The sequence below is a fragment of the Sceloporus undulatus genome, chromosome 7 (genome assembly GCF_019175285.1).
Source record: "Sceloporus undulatus isolate JIND9_A2432 ecotype Alabama chromosome 7, SceUnd_v1.1, whole genome shotgun sequence".
Taxonomy (NCBI): Eukaryota; Metazoa; Chordata; class Lepidosauria; order Squamata; family Phrynosomatidae; genus Sceloporus; species Sceloporus undulatus.
The window spans coordinates 32,290,018-32,309,013 of NC_056528.1; the positions used below are offsets into that span (position 1 = coordinate 32,290,018).

The 18,996-nt window shown below is 46.6% G+C and overlaps 1 protein-coding gene across 1 annotated transcript in view; it reads right to left on the reverse strand.

Annotated features, from left to right (window-relative positions):
* The window catches only part of GPC4 (glypican 4), a 52,126-nt gene extending 38,073 nt beyond the window's left edge, over positions 1-14,053 (reverse strand). The window contains exon 1 of the mRNA XM_042479277.1: positions 13,442-14,053. Within this exon, the coding sequence (XP_042335211.1) occupies positions 13,442-13,646 (205 nt within the window). The 5' untranslated portion in view covers positions 13,647-14,053. The remainder of the gene's footprint in view (positions 1-13,441) is intronic.
* Between the last annotated feature and the right edge of the window lie 4,943 nt (positions 14,054-18,996).

The window sequence follows — 18,996 nt, forward strand, 5'->3', positions numbered from 1 at the left end:
AGGGTCAAACTGCATTATTTCTGCAGTGCGGAATAGACCTAGGACTCTGTGAAACCTCAGAGGAAAGCCAAGGAAAACACAGTTGGGTTTACATATCCACTGACTTTCTTATCCACAGATTCAAGCATGCACAGCTTCAAAATGTTTTTAAAATATAATAAATGCCCAAAAGCATGCCTTGGTTTTGCCCTTTTATATCAGGGGCACCATCTTACTATGCTGTTGTATTTAACAGGACTTGAGCATCCATGGATTTTGGTATCCACAGGGGATCCTGGGACCAAACCCCAGCAGATACCAAGGGCCCACTGTACTGCTTACCAGGAAGAAAGGCAGCCCACTGAATCTGAGGGCCAGAGAAAGAACGCTTGCAGCTGGGCTGCACTCTGCACATGCTTGGTGTAAACTCCAGCAGCAACGACTGCTTTGGATTTCAGGCTGGGGTTTTTCACAGCCCAACCTGAAGATGCCGGGGATTGAATCTGCAAGCATCTGCATGCAAAACAGGTGCTTTACCACTGCGTAATTGTCAGCAAAGACCTGGGTCGGCTCAGAATCTGACCCAGCATCTACTCCAGCCATGCAAGACTCAGGAGAGAAGTGCGATGCCAAGGCTGCTTGCAGAACTTGTGTGAACTGAGGCATTTTCATGCAACTCACATAACCGTCATTCTTGCATCTCCAGGACGGATGGCCATGCATTTGCAAGAACTTTGCCCTCCGCTTGAGTCCCTGTGAACCAACAGGACAAAGACCAACCAACCACTTCATGCTCATGGCTGGAGCGATGGGAATCTCCTTTCCAACCTGCATGAACCTTCCTAGGTGAATTTCCAAGACCTATGCCTTCACTTTCCTCATGTAGATATGCTTTGGTTACTTACTGTCCTTAAATCTTGGTGAACCCATGCCAAACAAGCAAATAAAAGAAGTTGCTCATGCTCCATTATCTCCTCATTTTTATGCCCCCTTTATTGACTGTTTTCCCTCTGTTATTGTTACCTTTTGGACTACAACTCCCAAAATCTATGCTGATGGAAAGATTCTGGGATCTAAACTCATTCGTCCCCCTCTCCAAATAGAATGGAGCCATTTTATCAGTGGGAATTTGGAAACATTTAAGCAGCTTCCATTTATTCAATTGATGTTTTCAAGTCTGGGCTCATAACTGGATTTCAGCCTGGGAGGCCTTAAAGATACTGTTTTCTAGTTCTGCATTTGGGGAGCTATCTTTGGACTGAAGAGGCACAACTGGTGGAAATGTACTTTTCTTTTTCCACCTGGAAAAAGTTTAATTTTTTATTAATTTTTTATTTTATTTATTGGATTGGCAGTCAAGAAGCCTTACTTTGTCCTACCTCTGGTGCCCAAACAAACTACAATTCCCAGAATTCCATTGCATTCATCCATGGCCGTTAAAGTGGTGTCAAACCAGATTATTTCTGCAGTGTAGTTGCTGCCTGAGAGGGACCTGTCAGGAATGTTGGCTGGTAGTTCATGGGAACTATTTTCTAGCTGTATCTTTAACCGTTTAGCTCCAGTGACTATGAGAATATCATCCAGCAATTGCCAGATCTGCAACAGAGACATTAGCAGTCACAAGACCCAATGCTACATAACTTGAGAAGTTATATTTTCCATGGTGAGTCTCCTGTTCAGCAAAGGGACTTTTGCAAAAGCCATGGCATGGAGGGGAATTCCATCTGGTTACACAGATCTCTTGAGCAAATAAAGGAGTAGGTATCGACTGGTCCATCGCATGGGACAGTTACTCACATCACTCTCCTCCTTATTTTCCTTCTTTCATCCGCAGCTCCTTCCTTTTAAAAATTCTAATTTTTTAACTGTCAAAAATAGAGGCACATGGGTTGAAGGACTCAGTCTAAAGTCAACCACAGTATTATGTTTGCTTCCACCTGTTTGCTGTATTCCTGCCCAATTAAATATCTATCAGAGTTTTGCTACCAACCTGAATAACGTAAGGCTAGAAGGAGTCCACAATTTGCTTTTCCCAGAGAACTGTAGTGACAGCCATGGCGAACATCAATATGGTAGAAGAAGAAAGGCACTGGACTATGACTCTGGAGTCCAGGGTTTGAATCCCAGTTCAGCCATATAAACCCACTGGGTGACCCTGGGCAAGTCACTCTCTCTCAGCCTCAGAGGATGGGAATGGCAAACCCCCTGTGAAGAACTTGCCAAGAAACCCCTGATATAGGGTTCCCCAACTTGAAGGCACACAACAACCACTACCTATATACAAATGTTTTTAAAGCAAGCATTCTCCCGAAGGAAATACAATAGCTTGGCGGGCACCTTTTGTTGTTCAACCATTTATAAGAGACTGTTCATGGGCAAAGCAAGCCTCAACTCATTAACTCTATGAGGAAGGGCACTGATGCCCTTATTGCAAAGGATCAAAGATTTTGCCCAGAGGCACAGAACAGGTGCGTTGAATGCGCACAACTTAAAATGTGCCCACACCCTGAAACATCAATTCACTCGCCTTCAGCCAGAAATGTTGCATGCAACCAAAGCACCATCTTCTCTGTTGACTCAGCAGGAAAAGGCATTGGCAGATGATGCAGCAACCATCCAGCCAGACCTGCAGCCTACCTGGGAAAACATGGGGCAAAAAGTCATACCTGAGCAGGATGAGTATAAGGCATAAGATGTGTATCTTTGTGTGTTGCGTGCCTTCGAGTCATTTCCAACTTATGGCGACAGACCTAGCGCAAGGTTTTCTAAGGGAAATTTGTTCAGAAGGAGTTTGCCATTGCCTTCCCCTGAGGCTGAGAGCATGTGAGTTGCCCAAGGTCTCCAGAGTCATAGTCCAATACTCAAACTTCCCCCCAAATACTAGCATTGCAGTTGAGCATTTAGAAATACAAAGACCTAGTTGCGCTAGTCTGGAAAACCAGTACCTTGCAGCACCTTTGAGACTGAAAGAAAGAGTACTGCATCATCCAAAATCCATTTCATACCATATGCTGGGAGATTCAGTCCAGAAAATAAACTCTAAATTCCATTTGCAAAATGAAAGGCAACAATCTTTGAGATCCAGTTTGTCTCAAAAGAAAGTGGTTGGTAGCATGAACTTTTGTAGACTCGAGCCGACTTCCTCAGATGCATGTTTGGAAATGCTGCTTAGGCATGCAAAGCAAAGGAAAATCCATTCATTTCCAACTTTTGAGAAGGAACCTAGAGTGAAGGTTAGACCAGAAACTCCCTTTCCAACCTGCTATATGATATGCAAGGATTTTTTGTTTTATTTCTCACACACACACCCCATTGCCTTGAAGCTTTCCATCCTGTCATTCCTCCCTTGCAGTTGCCAGCCCAGGTATGAGTTCGCCACCGCAAGGAGAATTGAACCACTGTTGCAGGAGAGGTAGGAGCCTCAGGTGGAAAACGTACCAGCCCTGCCAAACCCGCGTTCCACAGCGCTGAGATATTCCCTCGATTTTCCCTCCTACATCATCATTAAGCAGAAAACTTTCATGCACAGGGATCAGCAGCCTGCCTCCTTCTCAAAAGTCCCCCTATTATTATATCTGGAGTGCCTGCATTGCGAAGAACAAAAGATCATTGTGGTTACTTGGAGGTTTGTTTTGCAGCATCCAGGCAACTATTGTTTTTTACTTTTTTTTGGGGGGGGGGGGAACTGCTCCACACTGAGCTCTCCTTCCTCCACCATCATAAAACTGCTTTGTTGTTGTTGTTTTTAAAGGATACAGCAAATACACATCATATTTATTCCCCTTCCTTCTTTCTGGATGCATCTACACTGATAAAATAATGCAATTCCACACCACTGCTTCAAGCTCACACTACCAACTTCTTTCTTTCAGTGCTACACGATCCCTTTGCATACTGATTTTCCCGACTAACGAGGCTAGGTCTTTGTATTTCTAAGTGCTGTGGCTCCATCCCATGGAATCCTGGGATTTCTAGTTTGACAAGGCCAAAACTACAAATCCCAGGATTAGGTAGAACCTTGAGCCTTGATGCCCAGGTTTCAGTGGTAGCCAGGAGTACATTTGCAAAACTAAGTCTAGTGTATCAGCTGCATCTCTTTGCAGGGCGCACCTACACTGCAGAACAAATGCAGTTTGATACCGCTTTACGTGCTGCATGTGCATCGTATGTAATCCTGGGATTTTTAGTTTTACACGGCCTTTACTTTTCTCTGCCCAAGTGAGCTGGTGCCTCACCAAACTACGAATCCTAGGATTCTGTCGGAAGCAGCCATGGCAACTAAAGTGGCATTACACTGCTTTATATCTGCTGTGTAGATGCATACTTGATTTGATTTATAAGCCATTTTGCATTAAGGCATGCAAAAATACATTCCCACAAGCAGCCTAGACCTCCCCCTCAATACCTCTGCTTTCTTCTGCAGTCCCTCTCAATATGGCGACAAGAAGTGACAGACATCACTTCCCGTTCCCATTTTGAGAAGGACCACAGAGGGAAACAAAAGTATTTGGAGCCGAAGGCTTTCATGGCCAGCATCCATCATTTTTGTGGGTTTTTCAGGCTATGTGGCCATGTTCTAGAAGAATTTCTTCCTGACTTTTCACCAGCATCTGTGGCTTTGGCATCTTCAGAGAATGAAGATGCCAACCAAAGATGCAGGTGAAACATCAAGTATAAACTCTTCTAGAACATAGCCACATAGCCTGAAAAACCCACAAAAAACTATAAATGTATTTGGGCTTGCTTTGCTGGAATGTGGCCTGCAGGAAGGGGACACTGGTCCTCAGTCCCCATATAGTTGCCCACTCCAATGGATAAATAGCTTGGACTGTATATAGTTCCAGAATGCTGGCTATCACAGAGCTATTCCGAAAGGAGTTCACAGAAATGGAACCAAGGTCAGAGGAAAATAATCCTCCGCAATCCCTTTGGATCCTCGCCGTTCGAACCTGGAAAAATCCAACCCGGTTGCATGAATAACTCAGGCATAAGTGTATGGCCACAGTCAAAGAACAGAATATTTGCAGCGAGCCAAATTCAGGGGCCGTCAGCTGGCACGATCCGACTGGCATCCCAAGGTTACTTTTTGTGCCTGGCATCAACATTCATGGGGCATGAGGTCTAAAAATAGAGGCAAAGAAATGGCCACCACAAGAAAGGACTGGAAGATAATTCCATAATTACTTCAAGTTGAAAAGCTGCAGATTAAAATGGGACATGACTCAACGCACAAGTGCAATCAGCAAAGTTACTAATCCTCTGTCTTCCCACGTTTTCAGATGCTTTTTAAAAAGTCCTGGTTTCTCTCTCCTCCTCCCGCTTTCTTCCATCGTCATCGCATTGCTTCGAGTTTCTGCAGACCAAGTTCAACATGCAAAAGGAGTTTGCACTCCATTAATTCAGCAGGGAATGATTTAATGGAATAATTGGTCAGCAATTCTGCTCTGAGTTTTAAAGCAATGAACCTGTTTGGGGAAACAGAGTTCAGGACTTTGGACAGGTCCTTTAAAAGTTGAGACTAAAAGTGCTCCTACGTTATCTTGGGATTTGTAGTTTTGGGAGGCAGAGAAGGCTACAGATCCCAGGATTCCATAGGGTGGCACTACAGCACTTCAAGTGGTATCAAGCTGCATTACTTCTACAATGTAGATGCACCCTATAAAACAAAATGGATCCCCCACCTTCACAGAAACAGACATCCTCGCTGCATCTAGCACCATACTCTCAACACTATCCATACCACATGGATTCAGGTAGGACTTTTTCCAACTATGTCTGTCAAGCTTTGAACCCATGACCTGCTTCATGCAAAGCTGTTCATGAACTATGACTCCCTAAAGCCTGAAGAAAGAGACTGATGGATGCTTACCAAAGGTTAATGGTCAGCAACCCAACCCAGCACTGCCTGCCCAGCATGGCAAGAATTCATGGAATAATCCCATTTGACACCACTTTAACTGCCCTGTCTCAATGCTATGGAATTCTAGGAATTATAGTTTGGTGAGATATTTAGCCTTCTCTGTCAAAGAGCTCTGGTGCCACAACAAGCTACAATTCCCAGGATTCCCTATCACTGAGCAGAGCAGTTAAATCGATGTCAAACTGGATTATTTCTTCAGTGTGGACCAAAGGAAGCTCTCCAATCCAAACAACGCTCCTCTCTCCATTTGCCCTGAGTATCCAACAATGCACCCAAAGGCATATTTTTCTCCCAGAGAGCCTCACTTCTGCAAAGGAATCCCACTCCCTAAATGACGAAACCATTTCCTGGGACTTGAACACAGAACTTTCTATTTCCTGGGACTTGAACACAGAACTTTCCACCTTCAAAAGTCCCTTGGAAATTACTCCGGTTTGAAATGCAAAGCATGGTTTTCAAGGTGCACTCTCTTATCTGAAGCCGTGCAAGAAAAAAAGCCAAGCCTCCAGAGAAGGTCAAAGTCAACTCATGCATTCGGTTGTGCACTCAGAGCACATACCAAGGAAATTTGCTCCTCCTGGCATGCCCAGTGTGGAAACCAGAAGCATGAATGCCCAAGGCCACCTCTGCACATGTTTGCACCACATGGAGACTAGCTCTCAACCTATCTGAAGGGGACAGAAACAGAAACAGAGCTTATATCAACACTTCATTGTATACATAGTTTCCTTACAATGTCTCTCCAAACAAATGGGCCAGAATCCTGTTGTAGTCTTACACATGAGTAGAAGTGGCTGGACATTTTGGTCCATTGCACAACAACCAAGGCTGTGAAGTGGAGTTACACATGAGGGCCACTGCACTATGATGCACCACATCTGCAATGTGCTTGTGCCTTTTCTTGTCCTTTTGTGGTTTGTTGCTGTTGTGCACCTTCAATTCACTGCAAACTTATGGCAACTCTAATGAGAACCTATCATACAGTTTCCTAGATAAGATGCATTCAGTAGAGGTTTTCCCTTGCTTTCCTCTGAGGCTGAGATAGTGTGATTTGCCCATGGTCACCCAATGGATTTCTGTAGCCAAGCAGCAATTCGAAACCCAGTCCTAATCCAACACTCACACCATTACACCAGGCCGGTTTTCCAGCCAATTGAACAATATCACAGCCCAACACAAAAGTTGTATAAAGCAATTAAAGTGGCACTCCATATGCAGAAATTTATTCTACATCATCTGGATATGGGAATATTGTTATTTTTAAAAAAGAGAGAGCTTCCTTCTTTGGAATAACAGCTCGTAAAATGAATCAGGCGGAGGGGTGGGCATTGGCGCAGAGGATGGGCAAGAGGGGCTTTTTGCTGTGTTTGTCGCAGGAAACATCTAATTGAGGCAATTTTGACAATAGATAATAATTTGACTATAAACGCCGTGGAATGCAGCAACTGCTTATTCTGGCAAAGAGAAGCAGGCCTCTCTGTGAAGCGGCTGCCAAGGAAAACGGCCCTCCCACTCGCACTGGGGCCATTGCTAAGCAGCTCTGGCAAACCACATGCTTAACGCCCGGGATTGCTGAGCACCCAACATTTCAGCTCCGGTCACCAGACAAAAAACCACCCTTTTTCTGGAGGCTTCGGAGCCCGCGGCCGCAGACGGAGGTGCCAGGGCAGAGAACAAGCACATCAGGTCTCAACGCCTTTTTCAGGCCTTCCCATGCTCTCAAAATAAAAGGAACTTCCTTGAGTTCCAGTGAGCTATTCCATTGGCAGACACAGACATATCTCATCCGCACTGGGGAAACAATCCAGTTTGACACCACTTTGACTGCCATGGCTCAATGCTATAGAAATCCTGGGGTTTGCGGTTTCATGAGACATTTAGCCTTCACTCTCAGAGAGCTCTGGTGCCACAACAAACTACAGTTCCCAGAATCCCATAGCATAGCATCAGATAGCTCTTGTGCCCTATGAATGTGGGAGTGAATCATAATTTCTGCATTTCTCCATTCCCATCCCATAACTTTGGACATGACACATGCTCTCAGCCTCAGGAGAAGGCCGTGGCAAACCTCCTCTGAACAAATCTTGCCAAAAAAATCCCATGATAGAGTTATCCTAAGTCAGAAACAACTTGAAGGCACACAACAGCAACAAAAACAACTTGCCCCAGGGCATACTATCATATCAGGTATTCAGAGCTCAGAAAAGCTACTTATTTGGGAATGACAACTCACAAGACTTCCCAGAATTTGGTTGCGACAGAGTTTGGGAAACGATCTCTTCCTAGATTACAATTCCCAGAATCCCCTTGCCAAGTGACAAGGCTAGATGTCTGAAGGTTATGAAAGCAGATTTAGTCATGCAGTGTCCTTGCAGATTGTTGAGCATTGTGCATGGACTCCGTGCATGGTCACACACCATGCACCAATGCATAATGCAAATTTGGTTGTGCAAGGGGACATCACGCAAACAAGGCATAACACCTTGAGTGTAAAGATACATCACATCTCAATGTGAGATCCCATCCTATGTCTCCCTAGTGATGCCAGGAACCAAAGTGGGGGTTTCCAACATGAAAAACAGACATTCTTTGTCACAGAAACATGCCCATTTCCATGAAAGAAAAAGAGACGCAGAGGTTAGAAATGATGGAGAAAAACCCACAAGCCATCAGTCAGTTGGGCCACATGAGAAGGGAAGGCAGAGAAAGACAAGGAAAATCATGCAACCACATTCTGGAGCCTTTGTTCCACTGCATCACCCATCATCCTCCCTCATCCCCATAAAATATTTCTCCCAAGCTTGGAGACGACTCAGCTCACTTTTGCTCTCAGCAAGAAAGGAGAGGACCCCTCCCTACCCGGTCCATAAAATAAAATGTAATCCTTTTAATATATATCATAGTATCATAGAGTTGGAAGAGACCCCAAAGACTATCCAGTCCAACCCTCCTCCATGCACAGTAAAAAAAGCCCATGACAGATAGCCATCCAGCCTGTTTAGAAACATTATATTATTATATATATTTCTTTTTCCTCCCTATTTTCTCTCCTAGCAAGTGGACAGATATTTATTTAGGAGCCCGTCTGTGTTGTGACAGCGTCCTCCGCGGAGATGAATGCCTCAAACCCTCCACATTTTTGAGTCGTTCAGTCATGCATTTTTGTTATTGTTGAAAGTGGTGCGAAATGGCACGGCCCGAGTGCGAGTCCTTGGTGGTCTTCTCAAAGAACCGGGCTAAAAAGCCACCTCCTTTGTTCCTGGGGAGAATGCAGTCCAGTAGGTCATTCAGAAGGGAAAATAAAAGAGAGAGACAGACAGAGAGAGAAAGAGAGAGAGAGATTGAGGTTGGCTGAAACCAACAACTGGGAGGCAGGAGAAGGGGAGAGACATGAAATATTTCAGGCCTTGAGCGCATCCATGGGCAGAGGCGGGTGGTAAATTATTATTGTTGTTATTATTATTACATGTGGACTCATTTTATGGGCCACAAAGGTTTGGATATCCTCACAGCACATGCAAGAGCATCCAAGTGAAATCTTGCTAGGTACAGTATCTTGTTTCTTAAAACTGGAGGAATTCATTCTTGACAATGGGAGATCTCCATTTGGAAATCTGCAATCAGCGCAAAATCAGCCACAAGCATGCGCACTTATTTCTAGCTTTGGCTTGCATTCTTCATGGTGGCTTTTGGTAGTCTAAGGATGCATCCGCACTGTCGAAACAATGCAGTTTAAGTGCTTCGCCAAACTACAAATCCCAAGCTTCTGTAGGATGGCACCGTGGCTGTTAAAGTAGTGTCAAACTGCATTACCTATACAGTATAGATGCACCCCAAATGTGAAGTTGTCCATCTCTGGCTCAGTGTTTTTGGACTTGAACTCCTGAAATCTCTAGCTGGCTAAGGGCAGGAGATCATTATGTGGATTTGTTGGGAGGAAGTTTATTGTATGTTATTATGTTATGTTGTTATATTATTATGCTGTATGTTTTAGTGATGTACGCCGCCTTGAGCTTTTGGGGTAAAGGGTCGAGGGGTAAAAATATGCTATTATTATTATCAAAGGTGTAGAGACACCGAAAGCCATCTTCTCTAAGCTAATTTGTATGCCGCTTTTTCCCCAAAACCTAGACACGGAGCAGGTTACAACTTAAAAGAACAACACAATAAAAAACATTCACAAGTGATGCATTAAAACAGAATTAAAAGATCACTTCAAGGTGATCGACGTGGCTTTTCCTCGTCTTCATCCTAACAACAACCCTGTGAGGTAGGGTCAGGAGGAACAGACCTCCATCTGAACTTAAACCACTAGATGACAACCCAGCTTTGGATATTCTCTTTCTCCTTAGGCGAAAAAAGGAAACACACTCATCAGACCAGGATGTGTTTGCTAATAAATCTCCAAAAGGGCAAAAGGATAGGAGGAAGAGGTCAAGGCGCCTATTTATAAATGGCGATGGGGCACAAGGTCTGAAATGCATAGAGCGGAGGCTTGTGTTTCTCCAGGAAGTCCTCCAAAAATGTCATTGAAGGCTGTCCTGAGAAGAGGGCAGGACAGGAGGGAAATGTATGTCCAATTTGGCCAGCAGCAAAAGGTTAGCAGGGCTCTCACATTGCCTGGAAAAACACAAGGGGCTCGCCAATTGCCTTGGCATACACAGTTGCCCAGGCTGGGCAAAGCTGTTTCTGCAGCCCCCAATGGGCCCTCCAAAAGGGGAATGAACTGCCTCCTTTAAAGCATCCAGGAATGCCTACATTAGTATGATTGTTGTTGTTATTATTATTATTAGCAATAGCAAGTACATTTCTATACCGCTTACTGATGTACTGTAAGCTACTTGTACCCAATAAGCTGGGTATTCAGTTTAGCGACCTACAGAAGGATGCCAGGCTGAGTCGACCCTGAGCCCCATTATTATTATTATTATTATTATTAATTAATATGGGCCCTTGGTGTCCGCTGGCGTTTGGTTCCAGGACTTCCTGTGGATACCAAAATCTGCGGGTGCTCAAGTCCCATTAAATGCAAGTCCCATTAAATGCCCTTACATTAAATGGAAAAATCAAGGTTCGCCTTTCGAGTTTTGGGTTTTCCGGAATATTTTCGAACGGTGGATGGTTGAAACTGTGAATAAAGAAAACTCCATTGATATGACTGTATGTCACTTCTTTTTCCCCAGAGCTGAGACTCAAAGCCTACAAATGTCCTACAGGCACCTTGGAAGCTAAGCAGGGTCAGCCTTGGTTTGTCCTTCGATGGGAGACTGCCAAAGAGTACCAGGTGCTGCAAGCTACATTTCAGAAGAAGGGACTGTCAAAACCTGGCCTAAGAAAACCTTATGACATTTATAGGGTCGCCACGAGAGCCAGCGTGACGTAGTGGTTTGAGTGCCAGACTTTGACTCTGGAGACCAGGGTTCGGTTGCCAGTTTGGCCATAAAACCCACTGGATGCCCATGGGCAAGAAGTCACACTCTCTCAGCCTCAGGGGAAGGCAATGGCAAGCCTCCTCTGAAGAAATCTTGCCAAGAACCTCATGATGGCTTTAACTTAAGTGTTGCCATAAGTCAGAAACAACTTGCCGGCACAACGGCAACATATCTCTGAAAAAGTGACCCATCATCCCATTCATAAATTAAAAGGAAGACTTTCCAAACCCTCAAAAAGCCCTTATAAGAAGATAACACAGGCAAATCCTATACGAGAGAAGCTTTCCAACCCTCCAATAAGGGACACTGCATATAAGAGATAGCTGGCAACCCTCTCCCTGTAATGCAAAAACCATACAAAGGTGATGGAAAACTGAACTACAGCTGGCCCTCTGTATCCACGGATTTGCATGCATGGATTCAACCATCCACAGACTAAAAATATCCAATGATGATAATAATAACAATAAGGCTATGATAAGAAAAAACATTGCACCAAACTTTTCCACTCTTTTCCTTACTCCAAAGGAGGAGAAAAGGGATCAAAGAAAGAGCATGACATTAAAATCTGTTGCAACAACATAAAGACAGAAGCTGACAGATTATGGCTGGGCTACAAAATGCAAATCAAAGGCTTGCACCAAATGGAGCTCCAGTGGTCTTTAGAGTTTTAAAGATGCCAAACTACAGGGAGCTACACCAAACTCTTCCCCTTCTTCTTCTTCTTCTTCTTTTCCTTCTCCTTTTCTTATAGGCAGCTTTCCCAACCAATCCCCAAATCCAGCCAGAAACTCCAGCCCACTTTGAAGGAGGGGAGTGAGGGATGGATGGAGGGCATTGAGAGAGAGAGGGAGAAAGAGAGAAAGAAAGAGAGGAGCCACATTGTTTGGGAGGCACCAATTGTTGCAAATGCCATCAGCCACATTCCTCCCTGGTCTGCCTGAATTCATTCAGGAGACCCCCAAAAAGGGGGGAGAAAGGAGGTTGGAAAAGGGGGGCAGGTTGATCTTTTCACCCAAAGACTCTCTCCCCAGACTATTTGGGGGGGAGAGAAAGCCCTCTCCAAGTTTGCATCAAGGAGTTGCTCCAAAAAAAGTTGGCACATACATACATATATATGTAGTCTATTTGGGGGGAGGAAAACTCCAGACATGCAAATAGGAGAAATGCCTTTGTAAAAGTGGAGGGAGGGGATTAAGAAAGTGTTGGCAAAAAAGAGACCAAGTGGCCCAGAGCTCAGCCCCCCAACTGGGGTCTTCTTCCACTTGGTTCAATGGGATTTCACCCACCAGCCCCCCCCCCCCCTTTGCAAGCAACAACTTGAGAAAGCATGAAAAAGAAGGAGGAGGAGAAAGAAGAGAGGAGTGAGAAGAGTGTTGGGGGAGGACAAATCTTTGCTTCCAGCCCCCCCTCCTCCTCCCCCTCCCTTTTCTCCTCCATCTTTTCTTTTTCCCCCTGCTGCCTTTTTGTAACCTGGGACCTTGTTGCATTACTCCCGAGGAGACCCAGCCGAGGCTTAAGGAGGGGAAGGGCTGAGGCTGGCATTGCCCAGGCCTTGATTCAGGCCCCACAGAGGCTGAGCCCAAGGGGCAGCCAAGCAGAGTTGGGACTGTCTTCTTGGCTCCGGAGGGAAAGCAAAGCAACACAACAAAGGTCCCCTCCTCAAAAGACCAACAACACAACCACACACGGCACTTGCTTTGCCTTGCCTTGCCTTGCTTTCTTTCTCTTTCTTTCTGTCCTTCCTGCCTTCTTTTCCCTCCTTCCTCCTCTTTCTTTCTTTCTTTCTTTCCTATTCTTTCCTTCCTTCTCTTTCCTTCTGGATCCACACAGCCCCCCCCCCCCCCAGAGAGATGCTTTCCCCCGGAGCAGGGGACCCCCTCCTCCTTCCCTCCGTGGCCCCAAAGGCCTCCTCTCCGTGTCCCAGACTGGCCAAGGCAGGGCCCCGACCGACCGACCGACCGACGGACGGAGGAGGAGGGAGACCCGGCCAGCTGCTCCCACCGGGCAAGAGGCCGTCCTCTAAGGGCTCCCCCCAACTTCAGGGGCCCTGCAGCCCCCCGGGAGAGCGGAGCCGCTCCATGAGCCTGGAGCCCCGGGGCTGGCTCACCGTTGATGGCGTGGCTGGGCGCCTCGGTCTGGCTGAAGCCTTTGGCGGCGTAGAGGCGCTTGACTTCCGAGCAGCTGCGCGAGCGGGGCTCCGGCGGAGAAGCAGCAGCCGAGGCAGCCGCCGCCCCCAGGAGCCCCAGGGCCAGCAGCCAGAGGGCCCCCAGAGGCCGAGGCCCAGGAGGCCCGCAGCCCCAGCAGCAGGGCATGCTCCTCAGGCTCAGGCTCAGGCTCAGGCGGATGGGCTCCAGCCCCGCCGGCTTCTGCTTCTTCTTCTCCTGCCTCCGCCTCCTCCTGGCCTCCCTCCCTCCCTCGGCTCTTCTTCCAACTTCCAGGGGGAGGCTCTGCCCAAACTCTTTTTTCCTTCTTTCCTTCTTTCTTTTTCTCCTTCCTTCCTTTTCCCTTTCTTTCTTTCTTTCTTTTTCTTTCTTTCTTCCTCCTGTCTTCCCTTCTTTCCTTCCTTCGATCACAATGCTCCTTGCCAAGCCCCCGGAGCTCTGGATCTCCCCAAAGCAGGAGGCACCCGACCGGGAACCGACGCCTCCTTCTTTCCCTCCTCCTTCTCCTCCTTCTTTTCCAAGCGCGGGAGGCAAGGAAGGAGGCAGGCAGACAGGCGAGTAAGCCAGCCCCCTCGGCCTTCCTCCTCCTCCTCTGACACGGAGAGGGCCAGCAACGCGCCTTCACACGTGACGCCGCCCGACACGCATCTCGCAGCGAGGCACTTGCCTTCTTCCTTGGGGCTTCCATGTTGAGGTCGCAGTCGGGAGAGAGACTCTGGCCGCAGCCCCTTTGAGGCTCACGGGGAGAGAGAGAGAAGTTGGCAGCAGGAGCTTCCTAGACTTAACCTCTCCTTCCTCAGATGCATCGAGGTGCAACAGTAATAGTAATCATTAATACTACTAGTCATAATAATTAGAGAGATCTTGTAGCGCCTTTAAGACTCACTGAAGCAGGAGCTTTCCTAGACTCAAGTCTCCTTCCTGAGATGCATCTGAGGAAAGAGGAGAGCCATGTCTAGGAAAGCTCCTTGGTTCAGTTGGGAAACCCATTGGGCAAGAAGTCACACTCTCTCAGCCTCAGAACAAAAGCAAACCTCCTCTCCACAAATCTGGCCAAGGATTGCCTGAGGGTTGGAAGCCATTTGTGTCTGTTTAAACAACAAAAGGAAGTTAAAATAAGTCAACCGTGCAGAAAACCAGCGATAAAACCTCTATCAAAAAGGAATGAGGGTCGGAGGATGCCAAGTCCTTTTAAAACAATGCAGCCATCCCCAGAGGAAATGCCTTTTTTGAGAGCCAAGGCGTTCCTGTCTCTTGATAAAACCAATGCTCACTTTTACACATCTGGGGCTTTCCAGAGGTTTAGTAAGGCATCCTAATCTGCAGCCAAGGTGTTTGCAACATATTGGGCCTGATCTTCAGGAATAATGCACAGGATCTCTCCTTATGATCTGTGGCTGTTACAAGGCACGGGATCCACTTTGGAGTAGTGCTTTGTGCATTGTGAGTCTAGAGTTCAGAGTTCAAATCCTGACTCGACTCGGCCATAAAAACCAAAGGCTGGCCTTGAGCAAGTCTCTCAGACTCAATAAGGAGGTAAGGGGGAAACCCCTCTGAGTAAACCCTGCCAAGAAAATCCCATGATGATGATGATGATGATGATGATGATGATGATGTGAATCATAGAATCCTAGAGTTGGAAGAGATCCCAAGGGCCATCCAGTCCATCCCCTTTATTCTGCCATGCAGGAACTCTCCATCAAAGCATCCCCATTGACAGATGGCCATCCAGCCTCTGCTTAAAGACCTCCAAGGAAGGAGATTTATTTGTCTAAGTTTATCTTATGGCCTCTTTAAGTCAGGAATGACTTGAAAGCAAGGCTTGGTAGGACTGGAGGTAAGAAACTCCAAAGTCCCCCCAGCATTGCTTTGTTAAAAAAGGCTAACTTCAGTCTAGTATCAAACTCCATGCATGAACCTAAAATGGCCTAAAACAAGAAGATGAAGAAGAGGAACCCTCTCCAAGTGCGATCGATTTAATCTTGCAGTGAGAAGCATGAGATGGAGCTGTGGTTTTGGAGGGGGATGAAGAAGGCGGCTGGCTGGCGCATGGGTGTTAGGGCCTTCCATTGTTGTCCTCCGGAAAATTCGGTCGGTGGGGACAAATTGAGCTTCAAGTTCTCATGAAGTTAAGGCCGCGAGGGCCTTCCTTCCATGGAGGGCCCAGGGAGGAGGGGAAAGGGGCCTTTAAGCCCTGCCAAATTTGAGTGACACCTGCTTTCTCATATAGCCCCACCAGCTCCGCTTTTCTTCGGAAGGACAATGCCAACGTTCAAGGGAGCCCACCGGGGAGTACTCCGTTTTCTCATTCCAAAAGAGAAGAGGAGGAGATAAGAAGAAAAGGGGGGTCCGAGAGGAGAAAGAGCACAGGCTGCAAGGCAGAGAAAGCCAGAAAGCAGGCAAGGGGTGCAGGCCCTTCGGTGGTATTCAGGGCTTAAACCCATGAGAGGTACCAGATTGTCCAGAAAAAAGGCACTAAATATGTTGGGGTTTGCAATATAATGGTTTGAGTATTGGGCTACAACTCTGGCTAAGACTAGGGTTCAATTCCCCACTCAACCATTGAGTGATCTTGGGCAAGTCACACTCTCTCAGCCTCAAAGGCAGGCCATGGCAAACCTCCTCTAAACCAATCTTGCCAAGAAAACCCCATGATACAATCGCCTTAGGGTTGCCATAAGTCAGGAATGACTTGAAGGCACACAACAACAATGTTTTGGGGTCTGGGTGGATTTTAAAAGGTCATCAAGGTGAGAAAATACACCTTGCAGAAGCCAAAGAGGGAGACTCCAGAATAAGTAAAATGGCTCCCACAGACTGACCATATGCACATTGCATGAGCCAATGTGCCTCGGTTGGAGCACTGGAATGGGGTTTGGAGTAGCAACTGGTGGCTTTAACGTTTTTGTAAATGGTAAATCTACTCTAGATTTTATTCCAAATGTCAAAGGATTTGCCAGCGGGTAAAGAACAGAGAGAAGCAACTGAACTTCCTGCAGGAGGGAGTCCCAAAGCCTGGGAGCATCCACCAAGAAGGCCCTTTCATGCATCCAAGTTTAACCTGTGATAGTTGCTGGAATGGAGAGGAAGGCCTTCCCCTAAGACCTTAAAAGTCAGGCAGGCTCATGCGGGGAGATTTAGGGCCCAAACGGACAGGCCAAAATAAAGCTGCTTCGGGTCACTTTGGAGGTATGCTGTTTAAATGACACATGCATCTTAAAAGAGGACTGGAGCGTGGCTTTGGTGCGGCTTCCGGCTTCTTAGGATGCATGCATAATTTAAACAGCTTACCTCCAAAATGACCTGAAGCAGATTTATTTTGCCCTGTCTGTTCAGATAGATGCAGAGCTTTAAAGGACACAGCCAGCACTTTCAATTCTACCTGCCACTAACTCCCCTGTTGAAACGGCTTCGGCCTAAGTATCATGCTTTTCCACTTCCATGATCCAGAAGTTCCAGGGCTCGGGAACAGTGGATAAGAAAGGAACATCCAGCCACTCCAGCATTAGACCAGTCAGGGTTTTTCATCCTAGGCTACTTCGCAGGGTTGCAAGGATCAAATGGGGCTGAAAAGAGCATTGCAGGCTGGTTCCTGAGCTCCCTGGAGGAAAGACAGAATGGAGACATGCATGAATGGAACATAGACACCTTGCAAAGGAGAGGCAAACAAGAAGCACCATGTTCTCTCTCTTCCCTCCTTCTTGGGCCTGAATTTCCTCCAGTGAGCTTTGGAAGGAAACAATGCTGGCTGGCTCAGCAGGAATGCCTGTGGCCATTTTCAACCCTGTTGGTGCCATTTTGTTCAGGGATTATGCCACACGGAGCAGCTGTTCCCAGGCTCCTCCTGCTTCTGGGTGGCCGCACATCCACCGCACATCTTCCCCAGCACATGGCCTTCCTGATGGGCCAGTTGATCCAGGAAAAGAGAAGTCCTGAGGATGATGCATTGTAGGACCTTTGAGACTAACTGAAAGAAAGAAAATGGCAGCATGAGCTTCCATACGTTTAAGTCTACTTCCTCAGATGCACCAAATGCCTGAAGTTGCTGCGGCCTCAATCTGGCTGAAGAAGGGGCAGCTGCATGCCACTCCTTAGGGGCTGTATGTACAGCCACTAAGACTGCATCCCTAGTAAAGAATTAATGCATGTTGGCACCACTTTAACTGCCCTGGCTCAATGCTATCTGAATCTTGCCCTTCCCAGGAGGCTTGAGCAAAAGCAAACTGCTGCAACCACCCTGAGTTTCCTTTTCTTTACTATCGCACCATCTTGACCACACTGCTATTGCTTGGCCACATGTGTCTTGGTTTTCGTCTGTGAAATGCTGGAAGGCATGCCCTCAAAGAAATATTTTTTGGCTGCAATACGCTGGGCTCATTTGTGGAATTAAACCATTCTGAGGTTTTGCTCTGTCCTTCCCCGCAGGTAAAAAGGCTTCCACATCAGACACAACCCGCATCTTTTTTTAGGCCAGTCGAGATGACCAAGGGGCAGCGCAGGAATCCCGAGAGGCCCGGCGTAGGTAAAGCGATACCGTTTACCAGGTCACCTTTTGTCATAAAGAGATTACAGAAGCTCTGGGGTTATAAAGAAAGCGGCTGTGGCCAGCATTCTTGATAGTCCACAGAAGTCGCTCCAACAGAAAGTATCGCCTTACCTAACTTGCCGGGTCGGCTTCCAATACAGAGATTGCTCTCATTCCCATTGCAGAGCTTTTGAAAATACTTCTGTAAAAGAAAGTATTTCTGGCATTTATTTACTTCTATCCCATCTTTTAGTAGATCCAGTAAGGTGTAGTGGTTGGAGCGTTGGATTAGGAGTCTGAGAGATCAGGGTTCGAATCACCACTCAGCCATGGAGATCCATTGGCATGTGCAATTCTCTCAGCCTCTGAGGAAGGCATTATCCTGCAACAGGGTCACTGTAAGTCAGAAATGTCACCAAAAATCCTGCAATAGGGTCACCATGCATCAGAAATGACTCCAAGGCCCATAACAATGCTCACTACTCAAACCACTACATCGTGCTGGGTCTTTGGAAATGGAATAAGGGGCATTTAATCTATCCTCATTGCTTCTACCCAGAAAATGGAAGCAGAGCAGAGTGGAAGGGGAGTCCTGCAGCCAGGATGATTGGGAATGAAGAAGGAAACTAACTAAACATGTGTGTGTGCTACAATCGCCTTTCTTTCAGTTGATTTCAAAGGTGCTACAATATCCCTTTCCAGACTAACAGGGCCATGGCTTTGAATTCTAAGGAAACATCTAGACCTCTCAAAGAGTCTTTGCAACATGAAGCAACAAATCAATTAGGGCTTGGAAAGTGTAGCAAGCTACTACTTTGCTAGATGATCGGCACACAGTCCTTTCCATTTGCCTACCCAAACTAGAGAATTTGCACCCTCAACTCGTGTCTGGAGAGGAGCCATGAAAACTGGTGCTTCGGAGCTAAACCTTGAGATCCAGCAACCTTAACAACAGTTAAAGCAGGATCAAACTGC